The 22,810-nt window shown below is 43.3% G+C and overlaps 1 protein-coding gene across 1 annotated transcript in view; it reads right to left on the bottom strand.

Moving 5' to 3' along the window:
- The window catches only part of LOC132652402 (grainyhead-like protein 2 homolog), a 55,592-nt gene extending 33,151 nt beyond the window's left edge, over nucleotides 1-22,441 (bottom strand). The window contains exons 1-2 of the mRNA XM_060377784.1: nucleotides 22,378-22,441; nucleotides 17,218-17,387 (exon numbers count right to left, since the gene is read on the bottom strand). Coding sequence (XP_060233767.1) covers nucleotides 17,218-17,387; nucleotides 22,378-22,441 — 234 coding nt within the window. The remainder of the gene's footprint in view (nucleotides 1-17,217; nucleotides 17,388-22,377) is intronic.
- Nucleotides 22,442-22,810: the final 369 nt, after the last annotated feature.

Here is a 22,810-nt window from a genome sequence, read left to right as displayed (position 1 = left end):
CAAGCTAAAAAACAAACAAACAAACAAAAAATATACAATAGAAATGACATGATGCCAACAGGACAGAAACTCTAATCAGTTTTTGAGAGTTCTATTTGATTAACAGAATAAAAAACAAGTTTCACTGTAAAGGATTGGTAAAGACAGAGGATGAGTGTAAATGAGCTAAAAATGACCCTGTTCTACATAATGGTGGGTCACAGCCAAAAGATGGCATTTTCATAGTTTGCATCTACAATTCCCCCAGAGATGAGTGCTGTTAGAGGCTATGAAAGCTTTAGAAAGTGGCCTGGCTGGGAACTCTGTCTCTGGGTCCTATGTTATATAGCCAGCCCCTGGCTCTTGGCATGCTCTCTGCCTTCAGGTCCACCTTGATCTGAACAGCCTCTGCCACACACTCCTACCATGATGCCTCTCACCCACAATGCACTGGGACCTTCTGAAACTCTGGGAAAAGAAAGAAAAACAAAACACCTTTCTTCCACTAAGCTGTTTCTAACAGGTGCTCTGGTCATTGTGACACAAACTAATATAGACACTATGTAATAGTGATTTTTATTGGAATGAGCAAAGAACACTGACAAGAACTAGGAGGAAGGGTAGCAGGGACAGGGGTGGACTGGGACATATATTATTATGTGTAACACAAAGTTTCAAAAGTGTTATCCCATCAAAAGTGGGCTTTTGATGGATGTCAAAACCTTTGTGCCTCTGTGAAAGTGCCTAGAGTTGCCCTGAAGGAAAATGAAGGCCACAGAGTTCTTCCTAGGTGCCAGGCTGATCTGTTTGGTACCCTGTAGACTTTTAGTAATTTACACCACCAGGCATCTAATTGTCAGTGCTTCACCTCTTCACACATCCTTTTACCTGTGAGCTCCTCCTTCTGCCCATCAGGGGTGTCTAAGGACATTTGACAAGTTTCAATGATGTGCTAATTACAACAACTTTGCCAGCTGTGCCACTAGCTCCCACCTTTCTAGCCAAAACCCGAAAACAAATACTAAAGGTACTCTGTCTCACTGTACGTCTAGAGATCTAATGTGTGGGTACTCTGAGAGACATTGGATTTGTGTTAAAGAAATGTTTTCCCATCTGTTTGTCTTTGAGACAGGGTCCCCTTGGCAGCTCAAGGTCACCTGAAACTTGAAGCTCCCTCTTTAGCCCAGGCTAGTATTAAACTTGTGGTGATCCTCCTGATTAAGGCTCTCTAGAGCTGGAATTACAGGCATGGTGTACAATAAATTTTAGCGGCTTTGTACACAGACACAGGCATAGGTGCGTGCGCACAGGAAGGGAAAGAATAACTGTATAATACATAGTTTAATTTCCCTACTTTGCTCTTTATATACCCTGTAATATCATGTTATATATTATAAAAATAAAGAAAAGATACTTTTAAATATATACATTCATTTCACTCATTCATTCTTTTCATTCATTTATTCAGTCTATAAGTATCCATGGAAGCACACAGTGAAGCACACAATGCATTAAATGGTGTAGGATCTTAGAAAGAGACAGAAGCTAACAATTCAAGGAGAATGCAACCAGTGTTCAGCAATGACCATCATACAGTGGTCGAGTACAAGAGAGGTGTGAGCAGAGGTCCCGCAGAACAAAGTCCTCAGCCTGGAAGAAACTAGTGAAACATAAGCCACAGATACTCTAGATTTGAGCAGGGGCCTCACAGAATCTAAAGAAGCCTGGGGGCAGGGGGGTGAGATCAACTGAAGATGCAAATGCCTGAGTAATGAAGACTATGGCAGGCAGGATGCATCTTCCAAACTTCCAGCGTAGAAATATTCTGTCCATAACAGTCACAGTAACAGAAAATGCTACCTTGGAGAGTCCCTAAATGACAGAGAAATTTTATTTAACATTCACTTAAGCAGCAAATGTTTTCAAACATCTTAAGTTTCCTGAGGCTGCAGCAACACAAATATGCAAGCTCTGTGCCCTGCAACCACAGAAGGCAGGGGTGAGATGGGGTGAGAGATACGTGCTGGTGTCTTAAAGATTAAAGTAGCAACATGACCACTGATGTGATGGTCAGGAAGGAGGCGTCCTTTTCTAGGCACACTTGACTTGTTCTATTGCTGCCAATGGGATGATCTAGGCCAGAATGCAGTTTTGTATCAGCAAACAAAATGCTCACTCTGCTGAACTAGTGGTTGTCCCTAATTCTGGCCCTGCATTTCACAAAGATCTCCCTGATGTAATCCACCATCACTCCAGACTCCATCTATAGGTCTGCCTAGTAGAAGAGAAGACAATGTTCTGGTGGATATTTCCTACATGACTGGCTTGCTAATTTGCATGTCATTCACTGAGGGTCAATGATAGCTAGGAAGAAAAGCTAATTATGGTCTGTCATCTCCAAGTCTGACCTAAGAGAGCTAGAGCAACAGATCATGACTATTTACAAGGACCACTTAAGTAGCCTAGTCATCTAGAGCCAATGAGATAACGGATGCTCACTGGCAATAAATAGACTCAGTCATCCTTGGAGGAGCCATAAAAGTCAATCACCCTGTACACAAGGTCCTTAAAAGCCAATAGAGTTCAACAGGGAGATATTTAGATTTAATGTTCTTAAAAGAGAAAGGTCTCCACAGAAGGCCCAGAGTGGCTCAGACTCAAGGCAGCCTGATCCCATAAAAGGTAAACCTCAGGAGCCTGCCTTCTGTGCTGGCATCTCTCGGGTCAGCCCAGCATGCAGGGTGCTGTGCTGGGCTCAGCAGCGCTTCCTTCTCCTGGCCACCTCCTGGAAAGCAGTTTCAGGGTCTGATGGCATCAATCACAGCCTGGCTGTGCCACACTCAAAATCCAAATGGTTGAACTTTAACGGAAGTGGGGGTGGGGCAGCACAGAAGGCTGTTAACTGAAACCTTGGCCGAGGAGCTGATAAGCATTTGCTTCTTTTTGCAAACCCAACCATGTCCCACAGCTCCACCAGCAGTAGGCAAACACAAGAGCAACTTTCCCCTAAGTTGACCTACAAAGAACCCAACGTAAATGTGTTGCAGAGCTGAGGACAAAGCATGATTTCACCCCCTGAATGTTCATCTAAATGTCAAGCACAGAAAGTTATTTCTAGCTTCAACAGGAGCTCAGGCTATGCAAAGAGCAGATGGACTCGGTACATAGCTGACCTGTCCCTGAGTTACACACAATTGTGCGGCCTCTGCTTACATCCTTCCCAAACCTCAGGTGGATTCCTCTAATTCTAGAAGCACACTTTTCCTTCTTCAGGAAGACTAATTAAATCTTGTGCAGTCAGGCAAATAATAGACACCATTTCAATTTCCTTACATGTTCAGAGTGAAGCAGATAATTTTTTAGACACCTTCCCCAGAAAAAGCAGTCTAAAGCATGTGACTTTTTAAAAATAAAATCACTTGTTACATGTGAGTGACAATTCCCCTTTTGTGGCTTCGAACATAAAAGTGACTTTGCTGAGGTCTCAACCCCAGCTGCACACCAGGCAAATAAGACAGTTTATTAAAATGAACACAGCAGGGAGCTTCAGAGCCAACCCATGATCTCATTGTTAATTTACACTGTTCCTTGGGCTTTCCAATAGAAACAGTCAACCCTATCTTTAATTGATTTAATTTAGAAAGCAATTTAAGATTTAAAACTAAATCCTCACAACCATGATTCAGTGTCATGGATTTATTTGACTTCATACAAATTGAATTTTGTACTTGTACTATCTTTCTGGCTAAAGGCTATTTATATATTAATGTATTTCCTAATACTCAGGATCCTAAAGAACTCATCTAAAGAATCACACAGGTTTATTGCAATAACCACAGGTAGGGTGTGCACCAAGAAATAAGTTTAACACTAGAACCCATTCTCCCTTCATAAATATTATATAAATAAGTAAGTGTGTTGGTGCCAATTTCTCTCCTCTTTTTTCTTCTTCCTCCCTCTCCTCCCCCTCCTTCTTTCCCTTTCTCCCTCTCTCCTCCTCCCACCCCTCCTCCTTCTTCTCTCCCCTTCTCCTTCCTTAGACAGGATCTCACTATGTGGCTCTAGCTGTCCTGAACTCAGAGATCCTCCTGCCTCTGCCTCTGCCTCTGCCTCTGCCTCTGCCTCTGCCTCTGCCTCTGCCTCTGCCTCTGCCTCTGCCTCTGCCTCTGCCTCTGCCTCTGCCTCTGCCTCTGCCTCTGCCTCTGCCTCTGCCTCTGCCTCTGCCTCTGCCTCTGCCTCTGCCTCTGCCTCTGCCTCTGCCTCTGCCTCCCAGGTGCTGGGATTAGTTCTTGGTTCTTATTAAAGACCTTTAGATAGCTTCCTTACATTTTGTCATTTTTCTTCCACATGAGTGCAGATGGAATGACAAATGAAACAGGCAAAAAAAGTAAGAGTAAACTCTAGCCAAGCAAGAACATAACAAAATGTGAGCTATCGCTCACTTCACGCTGTGACTCACCCAGCAGTGACAAGCATCCTCCTGTGCTGGCAGTGTGCAAGGCAAGACCAGCCCCCACACCTGCTCTCAGGCCCCTTTGCTGTTTTGTTCAGGATTTCCTGAAGCCTCCGATTATACAGCACTTGTAGATATGATTACTGTATTTCTTTTTTTTTGTTTTATCTTTCATTCTTACAATGTATTTATTTTTTACACATGCTACAAGTGCGTCTAAATACACACAGATGAACATTTGAGTTGCTCTCACATTCTACCCTGCCATGGTTTTTCTGTTTTTCCACCACCAGTGTGTTTTTTTTTGTTGTTTTCAGAGCACGTCAAATCTGGTCCATTTCAGGGCACTTCGGTCTGCTGTCTCTGCAGATCCACACTGGACGACTGGACGACTACCCCGCCCCCTTTGAGACTTCAGTTCAATACTAACTCTTCAGACACACAAGCCAGAGTTACTTTTCTCTCCTTCCCATCCAGAGGCATACTTGACTGCATTTCTCTTTTCTGTTTTCTTCATACACTGAATAGTATTTGAATTTAATGTGTTTAGTTACCTGTTCCATGAGGGCAAAAGCCCAAAAGGCCATTTCTCTGTCTCAGGTCAGCTTCATTCTGCCAGGCTCCTCATCAAGTATTCCTCATCAAGTTCCTCATCAGGTTCCTCATCAAGTATTTACTCAATGAGTTAAGAAACATAATTTTTTTCCAAATATGCATTTTTCCTTTATGCACAATCATGCTTTCATAATAGTACCTAGAAGCTGAGACTGACAGAGTAGCTGAAGTTGTCAAGACAACACAGTGGGTCACTGCTGACCAGATATACCCTCTGAAGCTACCTGACAGCGTGTCTGCGTGCCCATTTACCTACCTAGTGACTGAGGTAGCAGTATAGCTACGATAAGACCAACAACATACTCAGCATGATTGTCTGTCTGTCCGTCCAGCTAACCACCTCCCTATCCACACATGCTCACACCCTTGGAAGGGCTACAGATGAGAAGCACAGAGGCTCTCTAACAGCAGGCCCTGCTCCTGGGACAAGAGCACTGCTCATGCCCAGTTCTAGTCAGTGTTGTGGAACAAGCATAATTAGTTGAACAATACAAACCATACTTGCTATGAGAACTTGCAAAGAAGTAAAGAGCTTAACTGGGAAGGCTTCCTGTAGGAATCAGGGGTGAGAACAAAGGCTGCGGGATGCGGAGATCCCTGGAATCAGCATCGAAGCTGCCCTGGGGCCCGTGTGTCATGCGTCAAGTGGGACAAGTAGGTGTGGGCCACAGTACCCAGTAAGAGGCCCAGTGAGACCTGAGAAAAGCAGTGGGGCTCCGGAGTGGCAGGGTTCACACCCTTCCAGAGTAGGTGAGAGAAACATTAAAAATGTAAGACGAACCTGGGCCAGGCAGGCTAGTAGTGAAAGGGCACAGGGCTCCCCAGGTAGCCAGAGGCTTTGGCTACAACCTCCAATGCATGTGGTAAGTGGGGTCACCTGCAGTGAGGGGGTTAGAAGATGCCAGCTTTCTCTACAGCTGAGAGCAGGGTGAAAGTCTTGAACAAAAACAGAGAGAGAGAATGAAAGAATGAAAAAAAGAAAGAAAGAGAAAGGGAGAAGGAGGGAAGGAAGGAAGGAAGGAAGGAAGGAAGGAAGGAAGGAAGGAAGGAAGGAAGGAAGGAGCAGAAGGAAGCTCCTTCAGCCAGCCCTCCTTCTTGCAGACCCTGTCTTTTGAGAAGCTCTAATAATCCCCACTTTGGTGCTATGGTATTTAAATGAGGCCATACTTTTCAACCGGAAAGGAGCCATACAAGCAAAAGTAAGGAGCTTCCCCAACCTCGCCACCCACCACACAGCCCACAGCCAACCTCCATGATGCTCATCTTTGTAACTGTTCTTCCTCAGAGCCAGAGCAGTCAAGCAGGCCACCCCTGTGCACTGCTCAGGTAGCTCTACTGCACCACAGGGGCCCCCAACCCTGCTCTTTCAGGGGGACACTACCCTATCCTGGCCAGATTTTTCCTCAGGGAGTTTGTAAAGCCAACCTCAGATGACTCCAGTTTATAAGCCTCAATGATTAAACAAACATTAAATCAAGGTAAATTTATTTTTAAAATATCAAATCGGCTGACTGGTGGTGCATGCCTTTAATCCCAGCACTGGGACGCAGAGGAAGGTGGGATTTTTAGTTCAAGGACATCCCAGTCTAAATAGTGAGTTCCAAGACAGCCAGAACAACACAGAGAAACCCTGTCTCACCAAAAAATAAAATAAAATAAAATAAAATAAAATAAAATGATTAAGTCTACTTCTCCACAGAACTTAGCAGGAGGGATGTCTAGGCCAGAGAGTCCATTCATCTCCAATTTTCACTGTTCAGCTCTGCCACCCCATTGGATCTTACACAGCAGCATACTAGGATGAGGAGGGCCTTGGACACTGCCTAACAGTGACTGCTTCACACATTGACAAGCTCCCTGTTGTGGGAATTTAAGTGTAAATTCAGTCAACTTTTTGGTGGTTTTGCTTTCTTGTCCTCTCTTTCTCTCTATCACACCCTCTCTAGATAGGGCCTCATATATTCCTGGTATGTGTGTGGCTGGTGATCAAAACCTGGGCTTTGCACATACTAGGTGAGCAGCCTAGCAACTTAGCCACATCCCCAGATCTAAAAACTTTGTAATGCTCTAATCCAATACAAAACTCAAAAGGCACCAAAAGCAAAACTGCAAACACTCTCCCACCCTTGCTCCTCAGTCAAGTACCTCAGTGTACTATGCAAATGTGAGTTCTGTCCTATTCTGCAAAGGGCAGAAGAGAACACATATTCCCAATTCTCACTTTTCCCACATAATGATGAAATCTGATAGCTGTGTCTCTTTAAAAATGCTTACATATAGAATGAGAAATCCCGCCCCCCAATTAGGCTGTTTCCAGCTTTTAGTTTATAACCAATGCCACTGTGAATGTCTGTGTGGTTTTTGTATACAACTGTACACAGGAACATAAATTTGCTGCTTAAGTTGTTTTCTCCAGCTGAAAGTGGAGAAGAAAAAGCCATGCCTCAGTGGTTCCTGCCTGTGATACCAGTGCTGGGAGGTGGAGGCAAGAGTCTTGGAAGTTCACCTTAGTTCCAGGCCTATCTTAGCTTCTCTGAGAGCAGGACCTGTGCCTGGCCAGGAATCCCATCTCTCAAAACTGGTATCTCATCTGCTGCCTCAAATACACCCTTGTCTCCCTGGCCGTGAGAGTGGAGATGTCCCTTCACAGTCCTTCCAACATAGACCAGCACTATGGAAGGACTGTGCTCAGCCTAGACTTGCTTGGCTCTGTTGTGCATTTGCTGTGTTACTGAGGTAAGCTACTAACTTCAACTCACTCCTCAGATGAAAGCTGTCACCTGCTTAGAAACACGAATAATTGGATAATACGTATAAAGGCCTAGCAGGGTGCCTGATATATAGTAATTGCTGAACAAATATTAGTCATTGTGCACACAGGCACACACCATTATGTCATGAAATCCAAGTGTGTAATCCAATTCTCTGCACAACACAATAGCTTATAGCTGTGAAGTTCAGAGCCGTAAGTAGAATGCAGGGCAGAGACCATGGCTGCTCCACACTAACAAAAGATCAACTGATATCTTCGGTGAGATGCCATCCAAAGATTACTCCTTGTTCACAAGCATTAGCTCCAGTTTTCCTGTCAGCCCTTACCTTATAAAAGAGGAACAAAGGCAAGGGTTTGTTTAAGTTCAATACCACAGACTCCAGCAAATGTTTGTCTTTCCCTTTTAAAGCTCCCTCTGCCCACACCACGCCCCAGCAAACACAGAAAAACGCCATTTGCCCTGCTCGGCTGTGTGTAACTCAATCCTTCTGAGACCTCTCCCAGGAGCCTCTCCCAGTGCTCTCTTTACTTTTGAGACCATGGGATGCCCTATAATATTCTCTATCAGATAACCTGCTTAAAATCGGCCTAAGTTAAGCAAAATACTAACTTAGTCTAAGTGAATGGTAACTTCTGCACAAACGGCTTTATCTTTTAACTGCCGTAGAAGCTCCCTAAGAAAAGGCATCAACTTCCTGTTGATGCTGTGGGGTAGGGAACCAGCAAAGTTATGAACCTTGCTCACCCGGAACTATGGCATCCTTTAGGCAGTCCATTCGCTCTCTCTGTGCATTCTAAAAACCAATGTTTGCACATCTTGTCCCCTCCTCTGGTGTCCAGGAGTTCAAGGAAGAGTTCAAGGGAGAGTCCATTTAGAAGCATGCCCTAGGAAGGTACACCATGACTACCAAATTTAGATTTTTGTAAATTACTTTTCAGATTTATGCATTTTATTCTATGAACAGAAGTGTTTTGCGTGTGTGTGCGTGGTGTGTGTATGTGGTGTGTGTGTGTGTATGTATGTATGTATACCATTTGCATGGCCCAGGCTCTATGAGTTTAGAAGCATCAGAGCCTTCAAAGCTGGAGTCACAGATGGTTGTGAGCCACCATGTGAGTGCTGGAAATAGAACTTGGGTCCTCTACAAGACTAGTGCTCTTAACCACTAAGTCATCTCCAGACCCAGAAGTTTAGCTTTCTAAGAGCGCTGTACTTGACACAGAGCACCAATGAAGCAGGGTGTGATTGCAAAAGCCTGTAATTCCAGCACTGGGCAATGGTGGCAGGATTATCAAGAGATCACAGCCAGCCTCTGCTATATGAAAGCTTGACTCAACAACAGCACCTGTTAGACATCTCAGATGAAAAAAGAAATACTGGAAAAGAGACAGCTAGATGAGGCTGGAAAAATGATTCAGCAAGTAAGTGCATTCAGTGTTCTTCCAGAGGATCCAAACTTGGTTCCTAGCACCCATGTTTGGAAGTTTACAACTGCCTATAACTCCAGTTCAAGGGGAATCTGACAGCCTCTTTTGGCCTCTATGGGAAATGCATACAAACACACACACCCAAATAAAAATTAAAATGAAAAAGTGAAAGAGGAGGAGGAAGAAAAGAAATAGCAAACCTGAGACATGATAGGTACTGAGTTTAAGGATAGCTTTTAATTAGCATAATCTCACTCACCTAAAGTAACTATAAAGTTGTACAAGATTAAAAAATTCTGTTCTCCCCAATTCACTGCTTTCTTGTAGTGAAATGTCACTGCCATCACAGACCTGCTCTGTTAACAAGCTGTCTCTTAAACTCAGAGGGACTGTACTGTCCATTCCTGGCTCACATGCAGGGACTGGGCGGGGCTTGCTCACCACTAGCTGCACCTTGAGAGAGGAGCACCTGAAGGAAGAAACCAACACACAGGAGGAGAGACAAGGGAAGTTGCTCTACAGGACACAGGTCCTCAGATCTCTACACACTGACTCTGCCTACTTGCCCTATAGTACAGGTGCTGCTAGGCACTGCTTCCCATTGGCTTTTGTCTTCCTCAGAGACAGATTTACAGATGGATGAAGACCTCTTATCTTCAGTTGTCATCAGCCAGCCATCTCAACAACCACTCCTCAAAAAACAGCCTCAGCTTCAGATGACATCTTTTAAATATTAGAGCAAACTCAGATACTTAACATTAATTAGAAGTAGACTAGTAAGGAAGCAGGGCTCAGGGGAAATGTCAGCACGCCATGGCCATAATCACCTGATGGGTTTCTACAGGTACAAGCTTACAGACAACTTTTTATTCTAAATCCTCTCTCTCTCTCTCCATTCCTCCTCCTCCTCTCTCTCCTGTGGGGTGTGTGTGAAGGTCAGAACAACTTGCAGTGTGTTTGCTTATTTGATTGCTTAAGTTGCACATACCTTCATCTTCTCTGAAAATAATCTCCATCTTAGTTTTGTTTGTGTGTTACATGCTGGGACTCTTGCATGGTTTTGAACAAAAGGAAAAGAACAAAAGTCTCTACTATTCATGACAGGAAAAAAGTATAAAAGAAAAACACAAGCCCATAAATGTGAAAATAAATTTCAGGATACCAGAGAAAGAGCTAGAGAGGTGAGTAGATAGAGAATAAATGTGTAAAGGTAGAAAGAACCCAGTTAAATACCTCAGAACTGCAGTCTTGGGAAATGCTGCTCTTTAGTGTGTACAGAGTAGAAAGACCCGCTAATGTTAGGCTATTCAGAGCACGCATGTGTGAGTGGGCACGTACACACACATTCAGCAGAGATTGTTGATGTCAAGTTAGTCTACACACATACAAGCACTCAGCTGAAGAGAGCAAAATATCTGAAGTAGTAGCTACGTCCATTCTGGTCAATGGTTTGGGGTTTTGTTATTGTTGGTGGTGGTAGTTCTTTTTGGTTTTTCAAGACAGGGTTTCTCTGTGTAGTCCTGGCTATCCTGAAACTCACTATGTGGACCAGGCTGGACTCAAACCACAGAGATCCACCTGGCCTCTGCCTCCTGAGTGATGGGATTAACAATGGTTTTTATGATACAAACAAGTAATGCTCCAGGGCATAAGGATAAGGAAAGCTCTGGGCTCTGAAGTGTTAAAACAGCACACCAGCTTTTCTGGGGGCCAGCTGCTGTGGGGCTGAGGATGTTAAACATGGGGCCTGTGGCCAAGCAGGAAGAGTCATTTAATCCGCTTTGCTGAGGAGGCGAAGCTGATGCCCATCTTCCCTCCTGGGCCCATGTAAGTTGCACTCTGCAATTATTGGAAAAGGAAAATTATAGCACTTTTTTTGGTCTCATTGTAATGGATGATTTGCTTCCATGAGGATGGGTAGGACAGGAGCCTGAGGGTAGCATCCGCCCTTCCATCTACCTAATCTTGCAGGACTGGGATGCAAATTGGAAGTTGAGATGCAGAGAAATGTCCTCCATGACATCTCTTAGCCCTGTACATCCAGTTGCATCCTAAACATCTGTTGATACAGACATGTTTCTGAAACTCTCTTCCTGAGACTGGAAGAACATTCACTGGTAATCTAATAATAAAGGGATGAATGGGACACATCAAGTCCTTAATTGCAGCTAGTGGAAGGTATTCAGGCAAACAGGACAGACAGCATCAAACAGGAAGCCTTGTTCTACCCTGACAGGCAGAGACGCTAAATCCAAAGGCAGCAAAGAATACCCTACTATGCCAGCTTAATATTACTGAATTATTTTAGGTTGCTTTTGTTTGTTTGTTTCAAGATGGGGTTTCGCCATTTAGCCCTGGCTCTCCTGGAACTAGCTCTGTCCTCAAACTCATAAATATATCGGTCTGCCTCTACCTCCCCAGTACTGGGATTAAAGGCATGTACCACCACAGCCTGGCAGGTTTTTCTTTAAGACTTGTCAAAAGAAAGGCCAACAAGATGTCTTAGTGGGCAAAAGTACTTGCCACACAAGCTTGGCAATCTGAGACCTGTTCCCACAACCTAGATAGGGAGTTAGGGATGCTGGAGTGTCTGTAATCCCACAGTCCTCCTGAGAGATGGGACGCAGAGACAGGAAGTTTATGTCCTCCTGCCTGGACTGTGGAGGGTGACAGAGACAAGAGACCCTGACTCAGAGCAAGGTACAAAGAGAGATACAACTCTGGGAAAGTGTCCTCTGAGCTCTACATGCATGTCCTCACTCCTGTGCACCCAGGCTCACACAGAGAGACACATTAATAATAATAATAGACAGTAAACAAAAATTTTTCTAAAGAAAGATGTAATAGACTCGTCTTTAGTGGTGGTGAAGGAGAAATATTTTTTAATTCTTTATTAATTACACTTTATTTATTTTGTATCCCCCCTGTGGTTCCCTCCCTCCTTCTGTCCCAATCCCTCCCTTCCTCCCCCCTCTGCATGCATGCCCCTCCCCAAGTCCACTCTTAGGGGAGGTCTTCTTTTCCTTCCTTCTGATCCTATTCTATTAGGTCTCATCAGGAGTGACTGCATTGTCTTCTTCTGTGGCCTGGTAAGGCTGCTCCCCACTCAGGAGGAGATGATCAAAGAGCAGGCCAATCAGTTCATGTCAGAGACAGTCCCTGTTCCTATTACTATGGAACTCCACTTGGACACTGAACTGCCATGGGCTATTATCTGTGTAGGGGTCTTAGGTAATCTCCATGCATGGTCCTTGGTTGGAGTATGTCTCAGGAAAGACCTCTGTGCTCAGATTTTTTGGTTCTGTTGCTCTCCTTGTGGAGCTCCTGTCCTCTCCAGATCTTACTGTCTCCCACTTCCTTCATAAGATTCCCTGCACTCTGCCCAAAGGTTGGCAATAAGTCTCAGTATCTGCTTTGATAGTGTACAGGGCAGAGCCTTTCAGAGGTCTCTTTTCTCCTTCTTCTGATGTTCATCCTCTTTGCCTTTCTGGATAGGGATTGCACTCATATAGACATATAATATAGGATAAACCTACCAAAATCTGTACACCTAAAGAAACTAATCAAGAGGGAGGACTTTTGCTATGCTCAATCCCTATTGAGAAATATTTTTTACTGAATTAAAATATTGGCTGAAGAGGGATTTTTTTTAAAGACTGGGGAGGGGGTGACCTCCCTCATCCTAGCATTTGCTAGAGTAGGAAGGCGCAAACACAAAACAAAGGGTGTAGTGTGCTGGTCTCCTAATATGGTAACAAGGCAAAGAGTGCAAGGAAATCTGCAGCACTCTAATGCTCACGCTGGTCTCCTGTATGGTCTCCATAACAGACATCCTAGCACTCAGGGACTAGGTTAACCTTGGAATCACTATGGAAGAGAGAGCAACACTGAAGAGGCATGGGGCATTTGAACTCTCCCTGGAAACCTGAGAAAGAGCTGCAGTTAGGGCTGCACCGTGTGGGTGATGTCACCGTCGCAGAGATGCTCTGAACCAGTACTCCAAGCTCACTACTCTTGAATGACTCAACAGTCTTGTGTGAAAAATCACCATCTTGGAGATTTGTACTTGGCAAACCTGCTTTCTAGTACCAGTGTTTGACTTTAAAGAGAAACTTAAAATCGGAATGCCCTGCAGGTGAGAGTCATGTGAGAAAGTAAGGCTCAGAAGCTGTCCCATCATAACCCTCTGGGTGGGACCTCAGGCATCTGTGGAGTGTTTACCCTGACTCCCCACCATTCCACAGCTCAGCAAATAAAACTGAGGAAGGGGACATGAGATGCTGGAAGCCGGCAATGCCTGTAATACCAGCATTTGGAAGTCTGAGACAGGAGGATTGCTGTGAGTTCTGAGCCAGTCTGGGCCACACAGCTTGGCTTAAAAACCACCCCTGTCCCCAGAAAAAATAAACACAAATGCTGGAAACTCTGGTGCCAGGTCTAGGCCACAGCTGTACCTCACTGCAGGTGCCTTCTGCTGCACTGGCCAGGACCCATGCCCACCTGTGGGGACAGTGGGGACACTCAGAACTCCACCATCTACACACCAAGAACCTGAGACAATGCACAGTGCATGGTCCTCCAGACTGCACAGACCCCGAGGGGAACAGGTCCTGTCTAAGACTGTTTAGCCTGCTTGAGTCACCTAACAGAAAGCCACTGTGGCACAACCGGAAAAACCGGCTCTGAGAGGTGGAACCTTGCAGCCACTAGGCCTGAAGCAGGCAGCCAGCTTGGGACCATGGCCAGAGCCTGGGACCACCACAGAACTTGAGCACATTCCTGGCCAAATGTTGTTCATTACTAAAGCAAGCTAAATAACTCAGTGTTGGTGTCCTCTCCTTTCTCCTGCTTGCTCCAGAGGAAAGATAGATGCAGGGCTAAGAGGCAGGGCTGTGTAAGGTCCTCAGAAGCAGAGCACTTGCCTAGCACATGGGAAGTCCTGGGGTCAATTTTAAGGACCACACAGGAGTGTGCACACACACAAACAATAAACACAACATTAGAAGAGGGGCTAAGGAGAAGGCCCAGTGGGTAAAGTACTTGGCACATACACATGAGAAACATTTTAAATCTCATTGTGTTGCTACCTCCCAACAGTGGTAGCTAGCAAAGACCTGAACCTCGGGTGGATGCCATAGTGCATAAAAATTCAAATGTATACCCAGGGCTGGGCAGAGAAAGTTCCAGAACAGAGTAGCACTAAGGATAATGTCACTCATCATGAAAGCCACTTACAACCTTGCAAACTTGGCCCAGTGCCTCTAGAATTCTTAATTATCAAAATAATTCAAAAACCTGCATATAATAATAATAATAATAATAATAATAATAACAATAATAATAATGATAACAACAACAATAGTGATAATGATGATAATGATGAAGCCTGGTATTATAGTTTAGGCCTATAATCCCACACCCCAGAAGGTAGCACAGGGAGACCCTATCTCCAAAAAATATGTTACAAACAAACTAAAAACTCTTTATTTTTAAACATGGGTGAAAATGTTAAAATTTAGAATAATTCATAAATGCACAATATTAACACATGTGCTTTGTGGACCATAGGTCTGTGTTTTCTGGCCACCAAAAAAAAAATCCCAAACATCCTGTGATATAGACTGAGCTGCTGAGACCCCCTCCTGAAGCCTGCAGATATCTGTTGGGTATAAACGTAACAGCAACCCCCGAAAAGAAAACATTTTCTGTATGATATCACCAATCCTCCCTGTTTAGCTGACAGTCTTTCCCACAACTGCTATCCTAGTGTTTCTTTTGCAGTCTACTTACTATAAAATCAGTAATAACCATTTGTAACATTAAAAAGCTTACTTATCACTTAAAACAAAAGACATTCACTAAAAATAGGTATTAAGGAAATAAAACAAACACTACTGCAGGAAGTATCATAAAATATTGTCCAAGACCATTTGCCAATGTCTACAGAAAACCAGTATGTGTGCCTAGAAGTATACCTGTGCACATATGTGCAAACTCACATACAGACAGGCACACATGTGCACACTCATGCACACAGACATACATGTATCCATCCATGCATACATAAAGTGAGCACTTGGATATGGCAAGTGAGTGGTGTAGAATGAACTGGCTGCAAGATCAGCTAGTGTAGCCCCAAATCAACTATTCCATCAGCTTCCATGGAGCCTGTCTCTTGGGATGTCCACTTCTCTTTCAAAGGTCCCTACTGAAACAGCCCTTAACTCACTTGTCTCTACCATCCATTACAGCAGACTGTAATACTGAAAATACGGAGAGGACTGTGGTGCATGTTTAGAGCTAGCTTTAACACTCTAGGACATCTTCTGTGGCAAAATCCCATTTTTCTTCTCAGTAACCATGAAGTGGATATGGCCTCCCCCTGGTCACACTGCTGATTGGTTACTGGATCCTTTGCTGGATCGATATCCCCCAAAGCCTAGTAAGATGCCTGTAGAGACATTTGTTTTGACTGCCAGAGATTCCAGCACATCCCAGTACTGTGCCCTAACACAAACCCCTTTTGTGCAATAGTCTAGCCTCAAAGAGAAACATAAAGAGCAGGGGCCAGCACAGGCTAAAGAAAGATAGGTGGCAGGAGCCGTGGAATGGCGCAGACAACCTCAGTAAGCTGTGACAGTCTCAGGAGTAGGGAGAGAGTTGGAGAGGTCTCAGGCAGCCAAGAGCACATGGTGTGTGCAGGCATGCCAGAGACACATTTTGCCTGAAGTTCTGTGTGAAGCATCTTGTAGTAGGGCCTGTTCCCTTCTCTGGAACATTCTCCAGGCTGCACGTCTGACTTGTCACTGAATGCCCATTTGGGTCAGCTTTCTTGGGCCTAAAGCCAGTTTCACCTACATTGTTTTATACATGAGCGGAATGAGACACTGAGCAATTCATTTTCTTCTGGAAAGCCTGCTTGCAAACTCCCAGCCAGTTTCCTCTCTCACCCAGCCTTCCCGCTGAGGACAATGAAGCATTGACAGCCTTGTTTACATTGACCTCCTCCTGAGATGAAAGACAAAGTCTTCTAACACTCTCCAGCCGGTACACAGGTACACAACTGAAGCAGAAAACAAGCTTAGGTTTTATCTGAAACATCCTTTAAGTGCAAAATGAGGCTGAAGAATAAGACACTGAGACCCAGAATGAGCTTTGGGGCCTTCAAAACAGACCTGTGGCTAGAGAGCAAACAGGGCTATCTGTGGAAACACTTCCTTATCCAAACCAAGGTAGGGCAGGCATCTGTCCTTGATGCCTGTTTGTCAGAGACATTACTTACCCCTGCATGTTTCAGCTACACTTACACCCAAAGAAACAGAAGAGGGTCAGTCAACAAAGAAGTGTTTCAAAGTCATCGTGGTGAAGGTGATTGGAAGCCCTACTTCTGGAGCTCTGCTCCTTCACCTACTGAAGCTGTATGTCGCTACTGTGAAGATACAAGCTTCCTGATGGTGGCATAGAGAAGCCGGGGGCTTACGAGACTCCAAGTGTTAGATGCAAGTTCTAGACTGGAACATGTGGCCTGAAGAACTGAGGAGGGGCAACATGGCAGCTCATCACATTTTTTCAGAGCAGAAGCTCACACCCCACAACAAAAGGACAAAGGCATGAATCCTCTAAAAGGGAATATAGCAGGGCCCCAGTGCTTGGGAGGAAGAGGCAGTTGAATCTTTGTGAATTCAAGGCTGGCCTGGTCTACAAAGAGAGTTCCAGGAGAACCAAGGCTGTTACACAGAGAAACTCAGTCTTTAAAAACCAAAATAGACAGACAGATACATACATACATACATACAGATACATAGATAGATACACAGATGATAGATAAACAAATAACTAAATAAATAAATAAAATAAGAAAGGGACCATGCTCGTTTTCTTCTTTTTGACTCAAGTTTCTAGGAAAACACTACACAGGGTTTTGAACAAGAGTCTTCATTCATTAAGAGCCATGGTAGGTTTCACTAACCTTTGCCTCTTCATTCACATCCCAGGTGAAGGAAACAGCATTGTACGCGATCTCTTCAATGTTTCCAATGGTGTTGAAGCTCTCCTTGTAGTCAGCTATGACAGTGAAAGAGAAAAAGGGCTTAGCAGGGTGGTAGCCAGGAGGAGAGGCACAGGCCTCTAATCCCTGCACTGGGGAGGTAAAGACAAGAGGATCTAGAGTTCCGGGTCATCCTTGTAACAGAGACCAGCCTTGGCCAGTACATGAGACCCTGGCTCAAAACACTCACACGCCACACACATACATATGCACCCATGCACACACACATGCTTGTACACTAAAGTAAGAGTCCCTCGATGACACATTATTTGTCAATGGTAAAGTTTTGGATTTGCCTATTTTGCAGTGTGACAAGCTGCATATTTCTGCTTACAGAATTCTACGGCTGAAAAAAAAATTTACTCACGTCTTTTTATTAAGAGTAAATCTAAGTGAACCATGTCTTTATCTGATTTGATTATTAGGTCTTTTTTTTCTGTTCACCTTCCTACTTCCCACTTTTTTGACAGCCATCCCCCGCTCCCCCAATACACACACAGGGACAATTTTTAGAAGCAAAATATTCTGCCAGTCAGGTGATGTCACTAAAGGAACTGCAGTAGAGTGAAGGCTTTCCATGAGCAGTGATGGTGATAGAGATCAAACACACACTAAGCACACACTACACTGAGGCACCCCCATGCCAAAGAAGGACATTTCTAAAACTTATCTTAGTACTCCAGAGCGTTGCGTTAATCTCACTTGGCTGTCATCACCTGACCACTTTGGGCTCTGTCCTATGGTCACTCCTTACACAATATGTTATCTATTCCCTTATAGTATGTGTCTATTCCCTCATACAGTATGTAGTGATTCCCTTATAGAGTAGGTATTTATTCCCTTATGGTATGTAGCTATTCCCTGTCATCCCATTAGACTCCCCATGGAGTCAATAGAGATCAGCATGGGTGCTGTGTACTGTTATGGGCATGTTGGGCTACACAGAAAAGCCCAATTTGCTTATCTCCAATGATGAAACTGGTACCTCAGCACTGCAGGAAGATTCCTTATTGCTGGGAGCAGAATGGTGCAGGAAAACCCACCTCATGCTCTCCAGACTCCCTGGGATAGGCTGGCTGGTCTAGCCTCAGTCTGAATTCTATTTCCCCCTTTTTCTCGGATCACCTCTGCTTTCTATGATCCCTGAGGGGTTCAAAGCCGTTTGCTGAATGCTGTGTCTTCATTTCACCTACCCTACATGCAAATATCTGCCCACATGCACCTAGCCAGCCTAGAATCTTCTTGTGGAGAGTGCTAACTTATTTCCTTTTCACTCACTCCAGTGGTCTTGCCTAGAGAAACCTCAAAGCAAGATGTTTCTTTTCTTTTTTGGCATTGTTTTGTTTCTCTGTGCCTTGAGACACAGTTCCACAAGTATAACCCAAGCTGGTTAAACTTGTCCTGAATGCTGAGATTACAGGTTTGAGCTGTCATATCCAACTCCAAACCTTTATATTTTAAACAAAGCACATAAACTTTTAGCATAAAAGTATGTATATTCAACATAGGAAAGTCAGAGACCATGAATAAATAAAAAAAAAAATTAAGGACAACCACAGTCTACTAACCCACAATTAACTGCCTTTAAACTTTATCTATGTGCTCTTATCTCTCATCTAGCTCCTTTTCTCCAAATATGTAGATTATTTTTATACAGTGATTAATAAACATCTTTTTCATTGCTATATTGTTTTGCTTGGCTCATCTCTGGTGTCTTCCATATGTAAAACCTTCTGTAAAATTATACGATTGTATCAGACCATGTGTCATGGCTTTATTCTTATTGGTCACTCAGCTGACAGCTGACAGTCTGCTGCTCTACCCCAGTGTTTCACTTCTTTTTACAGCTAAATTTCATTTAAATTTCATTATATTTTATTAAAGTAAATTCTCAGGGGCAGAAGTATAGCTTGCTGGTAGAGCAAGGGCTAGGAGAACTTGGGTTCAACAGCTAGCATTAAAACAAAAGACATTTTAAAAAAGCATATTTCCGAAAATAAGTTTTTTTTGTTTCTTACTTTGTTTTGTTCTGTTGAAACAAGGTCTCACTGTGTATTCCTGGCTAGCCTGGAACTCACAGAGATTGCCTGCTGCTACCTCTCAAGTGCTGAGGTTAGGGATCTGAGCCACTAGACCCAGCTATAATTTTAAGGCTGATTAATTTTGCCACACTGGTCCAGGGAGGAACAATTTACACTTAGGGCAATTATGTCTTTTCTTCTCAGATTGTCTTTTTTCCAGACTAATATTCAAAACATTATTTTAATCTGAAATTCCTTGATTGCTAAAGGCGTTGAATAGTCATGCTTGTTCTCTGGCTATTTGCATTTCTTCTTATTATTTTTATTTTTGTAAGTTCATTCATTTATTTTGGCTTTTCTAATTTTATTCTTGATACACTTTTCTCTTAGGGTAGTCATGATTTTAAAATAAATACTCAAAGGCAAATGAAGGGGAAAATCAAAAGAAAAGAACATTACCCCTTACAGGTTCTAAAAAGGCTTTATGTTTGGGACGATCACGAATGCACACCTGTGCTTTCTGCAGGCTTCCTCTATGAGAGAGAGAAGAAAGCCAAATTTAAATTTGAATTCCATGATTTCTTCACTAATCCCTTGCAAGATAATCTTATAGTTGTTTGAGAAAAGAGCAGGTAAGATCAGCTGTAAAGAAGAAATGTCACATCTAGAAGTTAAGACAAGAAAGGTGCTTAGATTGACACTGTGGAGTCCTACATCACAAGGCTTCATTTTTCCAGTTTTAATTTCCCCCAAAAAGGGCTGAAAAAAAGAAAAAGAATTTCATACCACTTGTCATATAGAAACACACCAGAGTCTTCTAATATGGCACTCAACCAATAAATATGGCAACCAAAATGCTCATTCTGTGCCAGGAAATGTCCTCACTAGGCCCCTAGTCTTATAGCTCTTGCAATATAGAAAATAGAACACAACTAAATACATAAACATAAACAAACAAGATAATTATTCTAAATCTGCCTGATTTTTCAAAGAAGTCTTGAATGTTCTTTTCTCTATTTCTTACCCAACAAAAACAGAAAAATAGGATGAAGGCAGTTCTTATTAATTATGATAATTTACACTCAAAAGGACAATCAGCTAGTAAGTCATGTCGAAATAAGTGGAATCACGGGGAGGAGTAATTCTAATGAAACTAATCCCATTGATGCCATGGTGCCAGCCATAAAGCCACATCTCCAGTCTGAGGTTATCATGTCCTGAACATCCAAGTCAGGCCAAGTAGTATGGAAATACACAGCCACAGACATCATCCAGGGTGTGTCAGGATGCCCCAGAGCAGTATGGTAATTCATGGATTCTCGGGGTTTAAAGACTATCTGAGAAGCACATTTTCAAATGTTGGAGGCCAGCATAGGGCTTTGGTGAGACATAGGCTACTGCCAGATATTCTCAGTCATGAGCATGGAGTGAGGCCAAGACTACATTTCTGCCAACTCTCATGTGGGGCTGGTGGGGTTCCTACACTTGAGAAGTCTTGACTCTGTTGTAAAATGGAATGGATCTTTTGGGTACTTCTGGTTTTCACCACCATGATCTTAGAAAGCACATTAGTTGGTGGTGCACGCCTATAATCCCAGCACTCAGGGAGACAGAAGCAGGTGGATCTCTAGGCGATCAAGCCCAGCCTGGTCTACAAAGAGTCCGGGACAGCCAACGATACACAGAAAAACCCTGTTTGGGAAAAAGTAAAAAGAAAAAAAATATATACATTAGTCTTTATTCATGAGGTCCATGTAATGGTCTATTCTTCCCCACCAAAAAAAAAAAAAACAAAAAACAAAAACAACTTTTTTTCTTGATGAACAGACACAAGGCTATACAATGGCAGAGGACTTATCTAACCAGGAACACTTAGACTCACTCCAAGAGGTCTATCCTTGTACCTAGAGTGGACTCAAAGATATTGTTTCCTTCTGATAAAACCACTGTCATCTCTTGGCAGTCAGACCCAAAGACTCCTGGAATGATAACTGTGGTCTAGTTAAGAACATACATGTTCATGCTGGACAGGCCTTGTGCCAATGATGAGGTCTGTTTTTGGAATAATTCCTGAGGTAGCAATCAGCATGTTTTCTCATAGGGAGAAGCCAAACTGTTTATGGAAGTCAAAAAATCTGGTAACTAATTAACTATGATTTGAATTCAGTTCTGTCTGATACCAACAGCCGCATTTTTAACTGCAATTTCAACCATAAATCATCAGCAGATATTGAAGCACATACTTCAATGGCAACTGCTTTATGAGGTGCTGAGGGAATGTATGGTGAAGGAGGAAAGGAAACTGGGCATTTGGGGACTGTGGGAAGTTACTTACAAAGGAAGGCAGGAATAGGGTACTTTGGCAGGGAATGCTGAAATGTTTTCTTCAACAAGTAAATATTTTTAGAACTTGCTAGCATGAGAAGGCTGAGTGAGAAGGTCAAGCTAGCCCATCTAAGAAAACCAAAGGCACTGGTGCTGTGGAAAAATGATGAGTATGCCCACATATTTGCTTTCTTTACTCATTTCTTGCAAGTTATATTTCACATAGAAATTATGGGATGCAACTATTTTTAATTTTGAAGGAGGTATGATGGTGAGTGAATCCTTTTGCTATCTTTTGCTTTTATCTTTTGCAGATAATCAGTGGTCTGTTAATTGGGTGTCTTGTTTTAATTCAGACTTTTGAAGGCTGAGGCTCCTGCACCTTAATTAAGCCTCATGTGCTTGGAGAATTATAACTACCGCTTTTAATTATTATATGTATATTGTTGGAGATTAAACAGTGTGGTATAATTAATACAGAAGATGGCACTCTTCTAGAAGCTGTAGATTCTGTCTGGACTAGTGAAATAATGAAGGTGGAATGCTAGAGATGAATCTGGGAACTGTGCCAATTCTGTGCACAGCCACATCAGCTTCATCAGACGCTGTGAGAATGTGGCATGGTTGATATGTTTGGGAGCTATGATTCAACAGGCCCATGCTCAGGGTGATAGATACAGGAAGGAAGCATTTAGCTGGGCATATGACCTCTTCTCCATGACCCTCAGTGAGTTACCTCTGACATCAGAGACAGTATCTAAAGAATGTACAGCTGCTTCTCCATTGTGGACAACAGTCATACTGACCCACCTGTCCTGAAACCTCTGTGTGCCACATCTGCAAGCCTGGGCAGGTCAACTCACAAAGGAGAGGGGCTTGTCTGAGCAACACTCAACTCTGATTTGAAAAAGATGGAAGAAACACAAACCTTTCTAAACATGTTGAGATTTTTCTCCCTGTTCTTCTAAATCAAAAAGCAGCATTTGAAAGCCTGTGTGACTCATGTAAGAATTTTCCAACAAGCTCATTATCTTCTTCAGAGCACTCTAACAAGTCATGAGTAACTTGGGTGTCCTTGAGTATGTTGACACTTGAGCTGGCTCTTGACAATCACCGAATCATTTCATCACTTGCTCAAGGTCCCTTAAAAGCCATGTGTGAGGTAGGCC

This window comes from Meriones unguiculatus, chromosome 1 (assembly GCF_030254825.1).
Source record: "Meriones unguiculatus strain TT.TT164.6M chromosome 1, Bangor_MerUng_6.1, whole genome shotgun sequence".
NCBI classification, from domain to species: domain Eukaryota; kingdom Metazoa; phylum Chordata; class Mammalia; order Rodentia; family Muridae; genus Meriones; species Meriones unguiculatus.
Note: the sequence above shows the minus strand (reverse complement) of the source record. Positions and strands in the feature narration are given on the sequence as shown.